At 45.6% G+C, this 17,483-nt stretch overlaps 1 protein-coding gene across 1 annotated transcript in view; it reads right to left on the bottom strand.

Moving 5' to 3' along the window:
• NR1I2 (nuclear receptor subfamily 1 group I member 2) overlaps positions 1-17,483 on the bottom strand; it is a 44,662-nt gene that overhangs the window by 7,874 nt on the left and 19,305 nt on the right. Inside the window, exons 2-4 of the mRNA XM_066599246.1 lie at positions 13,055-13,322; positions 5,081-5,211; positions 1,948-2,135 (exon numbers count right to left, since the gene is read on the bottom strand). Of these exons, the coding sequence (XP_066455343.1) occupies positions 1,948-2,135; positions 5,081-5,211; positions 13,055-13,236 (501 nt within the window). The 5' untranslated portion in view covers positions 13,237-13,322. The remainder of the gene's footprint in view (positions 1-1,947; positions 2,136-5,080; positions 5,212-13,054; positions 13,323-17,483) is intronic.

Here is a 17,483-nt window from a genome sequence, read left to right as displayed (position 1 = left end):
CTATGCTAACCTTATCCCCCTGACATCTAAGGTAATGTTACAATCAAAGTCTCCCCCTAATGAGCAATGATCTTATAATTAGTTGCAGTGTAAAGTATGGTGGAGGTATGAAGTAGCAGCCTGAGCATCATGAGGCCACTTCCACACGGTGGCTGCAATATCGCAGTGTAGCTAGGGCTCATTTTCAGGGAAGGGCTTATATTTCAAGCTTCCCCCCTAAAAAAAAAAAATCAGGGTAGGGCTTATTATAGGTGGTAGGTCTTATTTTCGTAAAAACACGGTATGTACGCATGATTTTGTAGCGCCGGTGATGCTTTTTTCTTGGGAAATATGTAGCATCACGTTGCTACTACCCACGATTTTCTTGCGCGATTAAATTGCGCGAATTTATAGCAAAGTTAATAGGGCTCTGTAAAAAAAATAAAAATAAATAAAATCACAGCTGCCGCGATTTTGTAGTCTCGCAATGTAGCATTGTATATTGCTCGTTGAAGGACCCATTGGAAAGCATGGGCTTCACATACATGCGAGTTATAGCACTGTCGCATCGCTATAAAATCGCCCGTGTGGAAGTGGCATTACAGAGAGGGGACTTCAGACTTCCTCAAACTCCAATAGACAATGTAGGTAAGCTGGAGTGTCTGATGAGAGCTGACAAGAACCTTTATACAAAGAGAGTGCCTTCACACCTGATGGATTCCCTGTAGGCTTTCCACAGCGGTAGAAATTCTGCAGGGCCCGAATTCACACCAAAATTGCATTTGCATGGAAAGGTTGAAATCCATCGAAAAAATCTGCACCATTAATTGACATGATGCAGATTTAGAATCCACAACATATTGGAAATACGCTGCGGTTTCTGCACTGAATTTTTCTGCTCCATGTGGACAAAATTCTTTAAATCTCATCCATGTGTAGTGGCCCGATACAACGGGGCCCCTCCATAACAGTATGCATGTATTTGTCTATGTATTGTCAGTGTCTTTTGCGTTGCATGATTCATGTGTATTGCATAGCTGCAGCACTGAAAGGGTTAACGGTCTGGTATGCGAGCTGACTGTCTGGAGAATGTATCTGTTTGTTTGCCATGTGACCTTGTGGTATATATGTAGATGCAAGGTGTATGGGAGTAGAGTAGAGTAGAGGCGAGCTTAGAGTGAAGAGTCAGGAGTTCTGGAGAGGACCACACAGGCACCTTCAGACAGTGTGATCCAGAATGGAAGAGACTGAAAGAAGCCTACAGACTGCCCTGGGCCTGCTGTACCCAGAAGATATGGAAGGACTCTTGAGAGAGAGTCATGCAGCGTACCTTTTGCTATCAAATGTGAGTGTTGACCGGTAGAGTGCTGGATAGAAGAGAGTGTCTATCCAGCACTGCCGGGATCAGGACCTACAGATAACGAGGCTGTGGTTCCTCCTGTACACCTGTGAGTCCTCCCTGTCACACCACTTTGACGTTTTACACCGTTTCCTGCTGGCGTGCATTTTAAAGTTGTAATCAAGTTCCTTCAAGTAAGGAGGCTGTGTCTTAAAAGAAGCAAGTGTGTGTGTGGATTTACTCCATCCAACAACTAGGAATTCCCCCATGGAGGCCACGCAAGGGTGAGTTTACTCAGCCATCCAGGAATTCCCCCACGGCAAAAGAAACGGTGGCATCACACGTGACACAAAACAGGACTAAAGTAATCCAGGATGGGGTTTCCCGTTTATTAACCTGTCTTTGGCCCTTGGACATGTCACCAGTTACCCCCCAGGTGGGAGACGGTAGAGCCACCGTAACAAGGCCCAAACTCTACCCCGCTGTCTCTTATGCCGCACCCGCGGAGTGAGACACGGCCTATGTAGCTTGTACAGTAAAGGCTTTGGACTTTCTTTGAGGGCACCCTGAGGGTTCCCTATGTTCCCCCATCTCCCATTTAGAACGTTTCTCCCCCATTTCTTTCATACCCGGTAGTTTTTGAAGTAGGTGAAGCTGCTGTCAAACGTCTTCTCCTGAGCTTCTGTGAGCTGCCTCACCAGCTTCTCCTGCTCCTCCGTCATGGTGGACACGGAGGGCAGGGTCAGGGTCTCAGACGGCCTCCGCTTCCTCTTAAGGAGGGACCGTCGCATCTCCACGGCTTCATCAGACATGATCACTGAAGGGAAAGCGGAAAGAAAACCAAAAGGCTGGTGAAAACGATCAGATATCACCACCATACAAAATCAGTTTCCATATAATGTCCACCTGTGTGTATGCAACTGGCAGCAGGGCGATCACTCAGCAGGGGGACGATACCGGGGACGAGCATTGGCTGCAATAATTGCGTCCAACTTCTAAAACCCTCAGCCAGTCTAATCGTTGTTTTACAAAGGCTGAATTTTTGGCCCAAAGTAACGAGCGCCGATTTACATACCCGTCGATCCATGCTGGTTTCATTTACTTTTATATGGGACGAGAATCCGTTTTGGGACAGACAATCACCAATACAATCCTGCTTCCCCGTAGGACAGGCTGTACATCTCCCTATTCACATGGCGAGATGAACCGCTGATCAGCAAGCATCTTCATAAACGAGTCGATCAGCCGAACTAAAAGCGTTTGCTCATTCGTTGACTGATTGTTGGGTGAATGAGCGTTCAAGGGATGCTCAGGCCCCACAATTGGCCCATGTAAAACGACCAGTACACAGGACTGGTGCACTAGATGCAACTTCCGATAATTATTAAATATATCTGGAGGGGATGGTCTATAGAAACGCAGCCACATTTACATACGTGTGTTACTATGGTAACCATGAGGCCACACAGATACATGGATGTCTGGTCATCATCAGTGTTCCCTCTAAGCCTAGGTGGTACTAGTGCATTATGTCTCCCCCAGAATTATGGGTGAAGACACGGGTTGGCCGGGCTGAGGTAGAGGGAACGCCATGTTTCCACCCATAATTCTGGTGGAGACATAATGCACGAGTGACAGCCTAGACAACTGATGAGTAAAGCAATTAGTTAAATGCGTGTCGTTCCATTGAAAGCGGGCAACCATCCGCCACACGGCAAGTGTCATGAACATGTCTATCCTGCTGACCGTTGGATGGCGTGCAGCAGTGTCTCTCCAGGTCTAATATCAGATCAGGTAGGGATGAGAAAGCCTCTCTAACAAGGTGAAATACGGGCCTTTTGCTTCACAATTCAATCACAATTGTTGTTTTTGAATACGATAGTTGTGCATATTTTGTCATCATTTTGGTACATTTCTGCATACACAGCTTTAGCTGAACGATTCTGTGACAAATGAGGGTACGATTATAAGGCAAGAGGAGGGAAGTAGCGTCAGATGGGGGGGGGGGGGGTTACTAAATTAATAACCACAGGTGCATCACATTATTAATAACCTCATGTGCCTTACTAGAGGTGTACATAAAGGCTTTTGGCACCAGAAGTTCAGCAACAACTTTCCTCTGTATCATCTCTTAAGAAGCCCATCGATGCAACACCAGCAGGTGGGGCTTCGCTAGAATGTTAAAAGATTTGGCAGAGGCTAAATGTAGGGCTCCCCTATGCAAAATCCGTAACATGGCCCCCCCAATCATCCATATGCCATTTATAATACTGGCTTTTTTTATATACTAGAGGAGCCTTTGGTCAAGGGCTCCACTGCCACCTCTGCACCCCCTATAGCTATTAGTCTTCAAATGGAACCGAACAGCACCGAAATGACCCCATTGACCATTCTGGGATCAGTTTGGTTTGCAAACTGAAAAAGCATTGCAAGAAACGCTACTTCTTCCAGGATATTGTGCCGGATCTGCGATAGAACCTCCGAACGAACCAGCACAGATGTCACTAAAATTAACGGCTTCCTGTGCCTCACATTAACAGTAAGTAATCATATCATGTACTTTAAGCTAGGTGCACACTAGCCGTAACTGCGAATTGCGCCCAAGAAACTCGCATCAGGCAGCACACGGACACCAGAATGTTTGCTGTCTGATACACACAAACAGCGCACACTCAGATACATTGCCATATCTTATTTCTCATCCAGAAACAGACAGCAATAGGTCAAGAAGGGTGCTGTCTCTCCTTAAGGAGAGAACCCAAAAAGTGTGTGGAGACACCTAGGGGGTGAGTGGGTCGGGGGATGGCATGGTCTCATCACAAGGAGAGCACCCAGAAGGGGTATCAGAAGACACCTGAAACATGAGTGAGGAGACTTATAAGGTCATGCACACTCTGGGCAATTTATGCAAATAAGGAAGATAGAACAATACCCCTGCAGCGCCACCTATTGAATGCCAGCATTCCTTCAAATCAATGTACGACTTTCTAACAGCCAGGAAACCACACACAGAGCTGCTTTGGGGTGTTTGCCCCTCAGTGTGCAGTAGGTTTCTGGCTTGGCTGGTGGGAGGCCTGTGACGTATGCTTTTCTGGCTTAGTTACCTATTCCCAATCATTATTTCACAGACTTGTTAAAAAGTCGTACATTGATTTGAAGGAATGCTGCCATCCAACAGGTGGCGCTGCAGAGGTATTGTTCCATTTTCATTATTTGCAGACAGAAATAATATATTGCATGAGTTTTTTTTTTTCACGCAGACTATGGGATCATGTGAAAAAATATGTAAAGCCTCATAGGCTATAATGGAGCAGCGTGCTGTCTGTGGATTATGGTAGTGAACAAGTAGCTTAAATAACCCCAATGTGCCTCAGATAAGGATTATTAAATGTGAGGCACAAGTACCTCCATGTACCATAACTGAAATTAGTGTCATTGATTTATAGGAGTCTTACAAGCATGTAAACATTTCTAAAGAAGGGGCTCCATGTTCCCACCCCCACCTCGTTCTAGCCTTCCCTCCGTCCCTTCTCAATGGAAGCAGGACAAAGTAGGAGAAGCGTCTCGCTCTGCTGCAGCAGCTCGTAAGTTTTTGGGTATTCATTTGCTGCTGCTGCTGAGGCGGCGGCTCGCTCCTACTTCATTTGATAACTGCCCAACATGTGTGGACTGCATTGTTCAGTGAGCGAGGGTAAGACGAGAAGCCGGCCAGCATAGAGAGAACGCCGGTCACCACATACTAATATCGTGACTAGAACTCACTCTCCTTCTTCATCCCAATATCCAGGCATTTCTTCAGCCGGCAGGCCTGGCAGTGCCGACGATTATTCCTGTCGATGATGCAGGCGCCCTGGTAGGGGCAGCTGAGCTGCAGGCTGCGTTTCATGATGCGTCTATGGGAGAAGAGAGACGACGTGAAAACTGAGCTAAGGGACCGATATTGCGCTTGTCAACGTGCGTTTTACTCACGGATGCGAGGCGTTTTTTCATACAAAAATGTCTCGCATCACTCCTGGGAAATTCCGATCCTCCGGCGAGTGTGGCACCCACGTTGGAGGATCGGCAAGTGCTTCCCATTGATTTCAATGGGAAACATCACATCGCACTTGTGTGAGCATCAAGGACATGCGATGTGTTTGACTGTCTCATTGAAAACAATCAGCGATGCGTTCTGCGGGACGTGAAAAAATAAATGAATAGGACATGCAGCGATTTTTTTTACCTCGCAACATTGTTCATATTCAAGCGGGTTTTGTGCGTCTCGCAATGCACAAATCTGGCGTGAGAATTGCGCTCATGTGAATATAGCCTTAGTGAATGAGATTTTAAACCCTATTCGCTAGTGGGAAGAATGTGCTGTGAATTCAGGCCATGTTGAAGATTGTCAAATCCGCAGCATGCTGTATTGTGGAGAATCCACTGCGGATTTCATTCATTTCAGCTTATTGAGTGAATTCCTGCGCTAAATCGGCAACAAAATTATGTGCGAATTTTATTGTGGATTTTTGATCTGGAAGCACAGATTTTCCCGCCGTGTACGGAGCCTAATAATTACGGGCTTAAAATAGTCCACGATTTGCAATCCTCTTGGAGATTAATTGGCCATTAGACATGATAGCTGCCCGGCAACAGTACAACGCGTCTCCTGGATACACGACCGCGGCTCATCTCCATCTATACAGCAGAGCTACAGGTACCAGGCATTCCTCCGACAAGTACATGGCGGGTCGGAGGGGGAACCTCACGGTAGGTCAGAGTCAGATATGGAGATGGGATATATTGTATGTTGTGTTCCATTTCTTCTTTTCAGTCACACATAGATTTCATTTTTTTTCATATATTTAATGCTCTTTTTCTCCTTTTTATGATTTTAACCCCTTAGTGACGAAGCCTGTTTGCGCCTTAGTGACGGAGCCAAATTTTGGAAATCTGACATGCGTCGTTCAACGTGGCATAACTCCGTAAAGGCTTTACATATCCCAGTGATTCTGACATTGTTTTTTTGCCACATGTTGTACTTCATTTAGATTGTAAAAAGAGACCGATATAATTTGTGTATATTTATTAAAAGTACCAATATTGGAAAAATTTTGAAAAAATTGTCATTTTTTCACATTTTCAACCGTAATATCTCAAATATGTCCAAACATACTGTACAAATTTTTGATAAGATATGTATTTCCATCTGTTTACTTTATTCTGAATGCACACTTGAAAAACTTTTGTGTTTTTTTTAACCATTTAGAGGACGTACAAATTTAACATTACTTTTCAGCATTTTGAGGAGCACTTTGTTTTCCTGCACCAAGCCAAGTTTGCAGAGGCTCATAAGTGTCAGAATAATAGATACACCCACAAATGACCCCATTTTAAAAACTACACCCCTTAGTGTATTCACTGAGGGGTGTCATGAGTATTTTGACCCCACCAGTTCTTTTCAGGAATTAGTTCAATTTAGGGGCCAAAAAATAAAATTTCATATTTTTGCAAATATGTCATTTTAAAGACATATTTTTTTCCTATAGAGCCCATGAAAATGAGGATTTACGCACCAAAATGGATACCCCCGTTTCTCCCGTGTTCAGAAACATACCGATTATGGCCCTAATCTTATGTCTGGATGCATAACGGGAGTCAAAATGAAAGGAGTAGTCGGTGTCTTTCAGAACATAAATTTTGCTTGAAGGCGTTTTAGGCCCCATAGCACTTTTGTAGAGCTCTTGAGTGGCCAAAACCAAAGAGAACCCCCACAAGTGACCCCATTTTGAAAACTAGACCCCTTAACGAATTTATCTAGGGGTGTACTGACCATTTTGACCCCACAGTTTTTGAATGAATTCAAGCCAAGCAAAAGGAAAAAATTGTGATTTTCATTTTTTTGTCAATTCTGTCATTTTAAAAACAGCTTTTTTTGTACAGCACACGCATGAATGAAGCCTTTCATCCCAAAATGGATACCCCTGTTTCTCCCGTGTTCAGAGACATACCCATTGTGGCCCTAATCTTATGTCTGGATGCACAATGGGGCCCAAAACGAAAGGAGTAGTCGGTGGCTTTAAGAACATAGATTTTCCTTGAAGGAGTTTTAGGCCCATAGCACTTTTGTAGAGCTCTTGAGCGGCCAAAATCAAAGAGAACCCTCACAAATGACCCCATTTTGAAAACTAGACCCCTTAATGAATTTATCTAGGGGTGTACTGCCCATTTTGAGCCCACAGTTTTTGAATGAATTGAAGCAAAGCAAAAGGAAAAAATTGTGATTTTCGTTTTTTTGGCAATTCTGTCGTTTTAAAAACTGCTTTTTTGGTACAGCACACACATGAATGAAGACTTGCACCCCAAAGTGGATACCCCTGTTTGTCCCGTGTTCAGAGACATACCCATTGTGGCCCTAATCTTTTGTCTGGATGCACAACGGGGCCCAAAATGAAAGGAGTAGTCGGTGGCTTTCAGAACAGAAATTTAGCATGAAGGTGATTTAGACCCCATTGCACACTTGTAGAGCCCTTGAGCGGCCAAAACGACAGAGAACCCCCACAAATGATCCCATTTTGAAAACTAGACCCCCTAACGAATTTACCTAGGGGTGTACTGTGTATTTTTACCCTACAATTTTTGAATAAATCTAAGCAAAGCAGTAGGAAAAAAATTACAATTTTCATTTTTTTGGCAGTTGTATCAATTTAAAAACTGTTTTTTTTGTACAGCACACATAGGGATGAAGACTTTCACCCCAAAATGGATACCCCTGTTTGTCCCGTGTTCAGAACCATACCCCTTGTGGCCCTAATCTACTTAAAGGACGCATGGCTAGGCCTATAATGGAAGGAGCACCCGTTGGATTTTAGGGTACAACGGAATAAATTCCAGGCCCTATTGCCCACTTATAGAGTCATTGAGCGTCCAAAACTATAAAGACCCCCACAAATATCCCCATTTTAAAAACTAGACCCCTTAACGAATTCATTTAGGGGTGTACTGCGTATTTTGACCACACAGTATTTGAATAAATTTCAGCAAAGCAGAAGAAAAAAATTACAATTTTCATTTTTTTGGCAATTTTGTCAATTTAAAAACTTTTTTTTTTGTACAGTTTACATAGGAATGAAGACGTTCACCCCAAAATGGATACCCCCGTTTGTCCCGTGTTCAAAAACATACCCATTGTGGCCCTAATCTACTTACAGGAAACATGGCAAGGCCTGTAATGGAGGGAACACCGGTTGGATTGCAGGGCATAACTGAATAAATTCCAGGCCCCATTGCTCATTTGTACGGAATAAAAATTGACTCCCTAAAATCCCCCCCCCCCCCTCCACGCCCTTTTCGGCGTTCCCCAAATCTTAGATAAAAGTAATAATGTGAACTGTGTAGTATTTCCAAAGACGGGTAATTATGGAGGCTGGTTGGGATGGGCACATGGGGCAATAAAACCGGGTATCCCCCCTCCTCTCATGCTTTTTGGGAGTCATTTTTTGACCTCAGTGGCGGGGATGGGGTGTAAAAAGTGGCGCTCTGTGAGCCTTTGTAAGCTTGATGAGGTGCGGCGGTCTCACACAGAAGACGCTCAACAAGCTGCTCCTGGAACTGCAGGAAGGCGAGCGTTCCCGGGGCTTCTTGTAAAATACGTATTACTGGTAGCGGTCTGAATAACGCCGGGCTCACACAGCCGTAGGTGGATCCCGGCTGTGAGCCCGGCTGTGACCCTGCGTACGGCCGCGTAATGTACTGCGCATAACTGCGTACTTACACGGGCGGTCATGTGCAGTACACTTTTTTTTTGTTGTTTGTATTTCCCGCACCGTCGCTTAGCGATGACGCGGGTACCCGCAGCCCGTATACAACGTAGTTGCGTATGGGCTGCGGGTATATCCGCGACCATGGAGCACAATGGGCTCTATGTTGCGGATATCCGCGGTAAAATAGAACCTGCTGCGTTCTCTTTTCTGCGAGTGGATTACGCAATTCCAACCCACTAATGTGAGCGGAATTGTGTAATCCAATGCGATTGATCTGCGTATTACCGCGGATCAGACGCATGCGGAATCCGTAATTCCTATCCGGTCATGTGAGACCGGCCAAAGGTAGATCGCTACCATTTTTTCACGTGACCGGGGACCGCTCAACGAGGCCACCCGTCACTGCTCCAGTCTCTCGGTGACCGTTGGTCGCCGAGAGCAAGGAGATATTAAGTTTCCTGGGCTCCCCGACTCCTGCACATGTGTCCGGTGTTTTGCCAGCGGTCGCATGCGCAGAATACGGGAAAGTTCACGGAAGAAGATTGCGTCGGGGTGCAAATATGGAGGCCTCCGGTAAAAAATTTTATCTCCTCTCACCGATCGCATCGGTGAGGGGAGATGAACCTTCCCCTTTTTTTAACTTTTACGTGATCGCCATTATTCTTTGGATAACGGCGAACACGTGATCAGGAACCGCTCACCGCGGCCCTCCGTGAAATCTCCAGGCTCTCGGCTAAGTTTTGTAGCCAGGAGCAGGGAGATTTTAAAAAACCACGGCTTTTGCGCATGCGCCTGCCACATTGGCGACGGGCGCGTGCGCAGAAGCTGGGGTGAGGTCCGCGGATAAATCCGCAGGCCTTAGGTACGTCATTTCATCCTCCCTCACGGATATGATCCGTGGGGGGAGATGAAACGCAAGCTTTTTTTAACTTTTTAAAACTTTTTTTTTACTTTTTGCACTTTTTTTTTTTTACCTTTTACCCCTTTTTTTATTTATTTTTTTTTTACTTTTTGCACTTTTTTTTTACTTTACATGATCACTGTCATCCATTGGATGACAGTGATCATGTCCCTGGTGACATCCCTCTGCTCTTGGCTACACATGGCAGCCAGGAGCAGAGCAATTTTGAATTTCCCGGGGCTCGAGCCCCTCTGTGCACGCGCCCGATGTCAATCATCGGGCGCGCATGCGCAGACGGGGATTTCGGGTCCCGGAACATCGGGACATCGCAGAGGACCGGGGGTGAGTATCTTCACCTCCCCTCATGGATCCGATCCATGAGGGGAGGTGAAACTTTACTTTTGTTTTACTTTTTAAACTTTTTCGCGATCACCGCTATCGCAATGGATAGCGGTGATCGCGGGCCCGGGGACCGCTCGCAGTGGTCCCCGGTAACACCTCCTGGTTCCCGGCTACCTTCAGGAGCCGGGAGCCAGGAGATTTTAAATTTGCCGGGGACACCCGGGCTTCTGCGCGTGCGCGTGACGTCATCGTCAGGCGCGCATGCGCAGAAGGCCGCCGGCGGGTCCGGGAGGACCAGATCTCCGGGGGACACCGCCGACAAGCCGTGTGAGTATTTTCAGCTGCCGTGATGGATCCGATCCATCATAGCAGCTGAATTACTACTTTTTTACACCGTTTTATTTACTTTTTTGCGATCGGCGCTATTCATTTTATAGCGCCGATCGCAATGCCGGGGGGGACTGCCCGCATCCTGGGATGACAGCTCCATGCTGTCGGCTACCTGCGGGCACCGAGAGCATGGAGCTGTCACGTCCTCAGGCCAGTGGGCATCAATCCAAAGAGGATGCATAAAACTACGTCCTCTAGGATTTAGGCCCACTTTCTGAGGACGTAGTTTCCCGATGGGGCGGTCGTTAAGGGGTTAACAGTAAACAGACGACTAGAAATATTGGTCCCGGAATATTCAATATTCATTTAAACTAGATTTTTAATATCCATGAATATTTTATTTACTCTTTGATGTGTTTTTACTCTACAAATTAGAAACATACTATCACTATCAGGGTAGGTTGACACGTAGCGGATTTTCATGCTGATCTTCACCAAAATCTGCAGCAGTTTGAAATTTGACGTGGATCCGCAGACGATTTTATCTTTTCAGAAAATTTGCACCAGTTCCATGTCAAAGTACCCTGACGGTGCCTGTCCACGGCAAACCGCCGGCGAATCACGCCCTTTGAAGCTTTCCATAGCAGTGCTATGGAAAGCCCCGGCACACTGTCCACTAGCGGAGAATCATTGCGATTCTCCGCTCGCAGCAAGCAATTCGCAGCATGCTGCGAATTGCCCCGATACTTCACGGTCAGCCTATCAGATAGGGCTGGCCGGTGGAGATTCCGCGGCGGCTCCTGCTCGCCGCGGGATACCGCAACGCCTGTGGACAGGGGGCCTTAGGGTGACTACCCACTACAGTTCTTTTTCACTGCAAAATTTGCAGCGTTTTTTTTTTTCCCTCCAGGGGTCTATGGGACTTGTTAATGTTAAAATCACATTGCGCGATTTCGCGGTAAATTGAAATTTTGCCGCGATGCGTTTTTAACATTAGTAAGCCCCATAGACACCTGTCTTCATTAAAAAAATGATGCTTTATCATCTATGTGCAGTTCTGCATGTCGTCCATTTGTGGCTCATTTTTCAAATCCTCAAAAAAAAAAAAGTTTGAAATAGACCCAAATTTTTTTTCCTGCCACTCTCAGCAATGGATCGTGAAGTATGAGGAGCAATAGATGGCACCCATGTGATATTCATTTTTAATATCCCCATTGACTTGAACAGTCAAGTCTCATCAGCAAATTGGTCCAGAGTACACGCTATAATTTTTTTCATGCAGGCCCTGTGTGAGGGCGGCTTCAGACGACCGTATATCGGCTGAGTTTTCACGCCCAGCCGATATACGGCATCCCTCTCTGCAGTGGGAGGAGGCTGGAAGAGACGGAAGCAGTGCTCTGAGCTCCCGCCCCCTCTCCACTATTTGCAATGGGAGGGGCGGGACAGTGGCAGAGCTAAGTTATGAGACTTAGCTCCGCCCCCATCCCACCCCTCCCATTGCAAATAGTGGCGAGAGGGGGCGGGAGCTCAGTGCACTGCTCCCGGCTCCTGATGACACCTTTACCTCGAAAAATAAGAAAATACTTCTAGGTAACATACAAGCTCCCGGAGAGGTCGCGTTTCTCAGAACGCACTTTGTGATGCCAACGTTCTAGAGTCTAAGATTCTTTTCACACGGGTGAACGTGATCGGTGTAATGAGCGCAGATCAACAATACCGGCGCTCACATACCTGGCCTTCACACAGGCCAATCCAGAATGTACGAGTTTCATCACGGTTCACACGAGCAGATAAGCGGCCGATGGCGATTACTTTTTCAGCTGCACAATAGAGGTGATCAGTCGACGAACAATCTGATGCGTTCGCTCGTTCTTCTACTGATCAGGTGCGGCTTCACATGCCCGATGGTCGGGCAAACATTATACCCGATCACTGGGCCGCGTAAAAGACCCGCGAGAAAGGAATTTCTTGCGACAGATTTCTGTTCTACAAAACAACATTTGGCGCACACTTTAACAACTTTTTTCAATTTTATGCCATACTTGTCACTTTTCAAAAGGTGGATATGCTTCCCCAAATGGACATATTCTCCCACGGTCCAACAGTGTAAACTATTACCAAAAAGCTACGTTAATTAATATGGCTGCCGCTTGTAGGTGCGCGGACGGGTAAAATTATGACCCATGTCTCTAAGCACCAGCGCTGATAATGAGATTTGTCCCCGTTTACATTTATCAGCCGCTTACGATTTGCGATCTCTGTGGATGTCCCACATGCGACAATATGAACATTCTCAGATTTCTTCAATGATCGGAAAACCATGCCGGGGTAACTCGTAACTACCGGAACATTGGACTGATGAGGATGCAGTTACACTGGCAGCTGGCTTTCATGTCCTTCCTGGTCCCCATCATGGACACTCACCTGAAGAAGCCCTTGCAGCCTTCACAGGTCATGACATTAAAGTGATATCCCGTAGCCCGGTCGCCACAAGCTCGGCAGATTCTCGATTCTCCGTCTTCATCATCATCCCCTGTTCTGCTGCTGGCGGAGGTGTCTTCCTCCTCCTCTTCCTCCAGTACGATGGTTTCTTGAACCTTGGCCATGATCTAGTCACATAGTCCTGGTGCTCGGAAACAGCCACTTCTTATAGTAGCTGGAGAGGCTGCTTAAGCGCCCACACAAATGAGATCTATGGAATAACGAGAAGCATTAATGGATAGTCGTGCCGAGAAGCCAGGTTACCTGAGGATACACACATGCCACAAACAAAGAGGGGGCAGAAGATGCAGCTATTCATGAGACAATAGCCAACCCTCTAATGTCACTAAGGATAAGGAGCCTCAATAACCGGATCTGGAAGCTTCCACAGCAGGGACCCATAGGGAATTAAGGCGAGATCACCGGTAAATGGCATCCTTAGCAACAGCCATGGATGGATCAATAATCAAAAACTATCAGAAGACACTGTCTATCCACGCCATGCTAGGTCTAGTTTTTAAAACTAATCTTCTTATATCCTATTACAATGAAAAAAAAAAAAGGTGAAGGGGTCCTAGAATAAGGACCTCCAACAATGAAAAGACCACCCCTCTTTCCGAGGGACCCAAGACATCTACATTACGCAGAGAACTCATGGATTTATATGGGTACAGTGTAATACTTCATTTCGCCTGTGGGGGCACTGTAGGAATATTAAAGACTTGATACCAGGTTCACCTCACATAAGTTCAGGGGACAAGTGTGGACATCCAAATAATCATACCACCATATTCACTTTGACCCCCAAATTGCTCCTTGTTGTAACACATTTGAAAAGAAAAATGAAACGTCATGTAGGTGTAAAGTTTGCTAAGGAAAGACGGACACTGGGACAGCAGAACTACCCTGTTTCCCTGAAAATAAGACACACCCTGAAAATAAGACATAGTATGATTTTCCAGAATTTTTGAGGATGCAAAATGATTTTTCAGGCTTTTTGAGGATGCTTGAAATATAAGCCCTACTCCAAAATTAAGCCCTCCTAACAGTTAATTAAAAAAGTCAATTTAAATAGTGTCCAGGCAGCTATGCATGTAAAAAAGTTAAACCTTTTTGAACAAAAATATAAGACACTGTCTTATTTTTGGAGAAACACGGTAGTAGACGTCACTGCAAAGGTGCCACCCGCAATACACAAGGATATTGCAGAATTTATTATGATGACTGAGGTGTCAGAAATAAAGACCCCATTCATATTCTATATTTAAGTCCTCATGCCCCATGTTTGCTTTTGTAAATGTTTGCATTCCCCCATTAAATAATTCTGCACCATCTTTTCTTCTAACTCTGCATTGTGGTGTTCCTCTGTTATTCTTCCTGGAAATTTACAAATAAACTGAGGTTACCATTTCCTTTGCCAATAAGAGGTGTCCCTGCACAGTCTGATACACTGACAGTCTTCAATCAGTGCAAAGGGTATCTGACACCCTCCCCCACCCAGTAACACCCAGTTGTCAACGCCTTCTTAAACTTCCAGGAGGAATAACAATGTAGAGCTGTAAGAAATGATGATCCAGAATTGTTTTTTCATGAGGAATAAACGGTTAATTAAATAATATCATACAATAAAGCCAATACAAAAGTTAAAGGAGTTATCCCACTTCTAGCTATTGCAGATCAGGAAGATTCCACTGCCCTGGACCCCAGTGATCAGCTGTCCCCACTTCAAAAGAACTAAACCTGCAATACCAACCCTAGCCACTGCACAATGTACAGAGCTGTCAGCTTCCAACAGCAAAACAGTTTGCACACCAAAGCATCGGCCCAGGAGCACAGCTGTTCACCAAGGGTCCCGGGCAACAGACCTCTGCCGATCTGCTATTGACAACCTAACCTTAGCGTAGGTCAACAATTGAAGCTATAGTCACATCACATTCGACCACATGTTGAATTAGACAAACAAAAAACAGGTAGTAATGGTGTGGAATGCCCAAAAATGTGACTAGTTGGTTTTTTAGGTTTTACAGTAGCAGGAAGAACACCTAGATGTTAATATTAATTATCACAGGGAGGGTTCAGCTTGTGCCTCTTAAAACGTAACTTTTAATTCAAGAAACAAACTAAAAAAGGATTTTTAGGGGCAAATCCTAGGAAGACACAGACACACAAACAAACTGTTTAGAACAAATCCCCATTATTTCATGGAGACCCTTGGGCTGTACACAATCTATACGGAAGGTCCATTGTGCTTCTTTTTGTAATAGACGTTTATCTAGATCGCCACGTCGTCTAAAACTCTTAATGGATTCTACACCCTGAAATTTTAATAAATTGGGGTTCCCTTGATGAAATTCTCTCTTATGATTAGCGACGGGGGGTTTTTTCACCCCTCCTGATGTTTCCCAGTATACGTCGCCTGAACTCCTGTCTGGTTTTGCTGATGTAATTCTTTTTGCAAGGGCAAGTAGCCATATACACAAGATAGGAGGATCGGCAGTTGATAAATTCTCTCAAATCGTAGGATTTGTTAGTACTGGCGCTAATTATTTTGTTACCTTTCTGGATGTTTAGGCAGGCCTGACAATTTGAGCAAGGAAAAGTCCCTTTAGGTTTGAATCCATTAAGCCAGGTGTCCGGTTGTTGGATCTTCAGGTGACTCTTTACTACCCTGTCTCTAATATTTCTACCCCTTCTAAAGGTCAATAGCGGGGTGGGTGGTAGGATAGCCTTAAGATCTGGGTCATCTTGAAGGATACCCCAATGTTTCATGAAGTTCACGAATATAAGGGACTCCAGTATCGAAAGTAGAAATGATGCGTACCTGGTCTTCTGGTTTTTTATCTTTTGGGACAAGAAGGGCTGATCTGTTCTGCTTGAGTGAAAACTAATACGCCCTCTCGATGGGATTGTTTGGATAACCCCTGTCTGCAAATCTCTTTTTAAGGTCATTACTATGTTTTTCTAAATCTTTCTGCTCAGAGCAGTTGCGTCTGAGTCTCAAGAATTGGCTCTTGGGGATGCCATTCCTTAGGGCTTAGTCACACGGGCGTTTATTGCCGCGATTTGCGCATGCGCATGCGTCCGGCGATTTTTTAAAACCATTGCTTTGCAATGGTATCGGACACATGAGCGCTTTTTATGCGCTCGTCCAATAAATTAGAGAACAGAAATCGCAGATCGCACCTATCTGCGATCTGCGATTCCTGTTCTCTTCTCTATATGCGCTCAACGGGGCCGGCGGCAGCAGCGCCGACCCCATTGAGAACATACAGAAGACAAATCATTCTTCTCTGCCACAGCTGGAACAGCTGTGGCAGAGAAGAACGATGTTTGCCCATTGAATTCAATGGAGCCGGCAATACAGCCGACTCCATTGAAAGCAATGGGCTGCCGGCGTGCGCGGGATGAATTGTCGGGAAGGGGTTAAATATATAACCCCTTCCCTGCAATGCATCCTTAAATGTGAAAAAATAAAAAAAAAGGATGTACTCACCTGCTCCCGGCAGCTGGAGATCCCCGCGGCCGGCCTGCAGTGGGTGTGAAGGGGTGTGACTCAGACTGGCCCCTGATTGGCTCAGCCTGAGCCAATCAGAGGCAGATCTCAGTCACACCCATTCATGAATTCATGAATGGGTGTGACTGAGACTTGCCTCTGATTGGCTCAGCGCTGAGCCAATCAGGGGCAAGTCTGAGTCACACCTCCTTCACACCCACTGCAGGCCGGCCGCCGGGATCTCCAGCTGCCGGAAGCAGGTGAGTACATCCTTTTTTTTTATTTTTTCACATTTAAGGATGCATTGCAGGGAAGGGGTTATATATTTAACCCCTTCCCGACAATTCAACCCACACTTGCCCGCAGCGCTTGCATTCAATGGAGCCGGCTGTATTGCCGGCTCCATTGAATGCAATGCGCTGGACAGCTCCGGCCCGTTTCTAATGAAACGCGGCTAGGAGCAGATTTTCGGGCGATTTTTGGGCCGATTTTTCGGCGCCGGTCACGCGATTTGCGCATGCGCATCCGTCATGCGATGCGCAAATCGCGTGAAAAAACCTCCGTGTGACTAAGGCCTTAATGAATAAGGTGACCTATTTTCTCGCGCTGACCTGCAGAAAATAGTTTTGTTATTTATACTGCATGCAGAAAAGCAAAATTCTATGTACAATAGGATACCCATAAAAACTACAGCTCGTCACACAATAAACAAGCCCTCATACGGCTATGGTGAGGGAAAGATTAAAAAGTTATGACTTCTTAAAAGTGGAGATGAAAGTTCCCCCTCAAAATCATTGAGTCCTTAGGTCCAAAACAGGCTGTCATTAAGGGGTTAAACATCACAAAAACAGCTAAACATAACAGTCAAGGGGACACAAC

The sequence above is a fragment of the Eleutherodactylus coqui genome, chromosome 4, assembly GCF_035609145.1.
Source record: "Eleutherodactylus coqui strain aEleCoq1 chromosome 4, aEleCoq1.hap1, whole genome shotgun sequence".
NCBI lineage: Eukaryota > Metazoa > Chordata > Amphibia > Anura > Eleutherodactylidae > Eleutherodactylus > Eleutherodactylus coqui.
The sequence above is the reverse complement of the archived record's forward strand: the minus strand, read 5'-3'. Positions and strand labels throughout refer to the sequence as shown.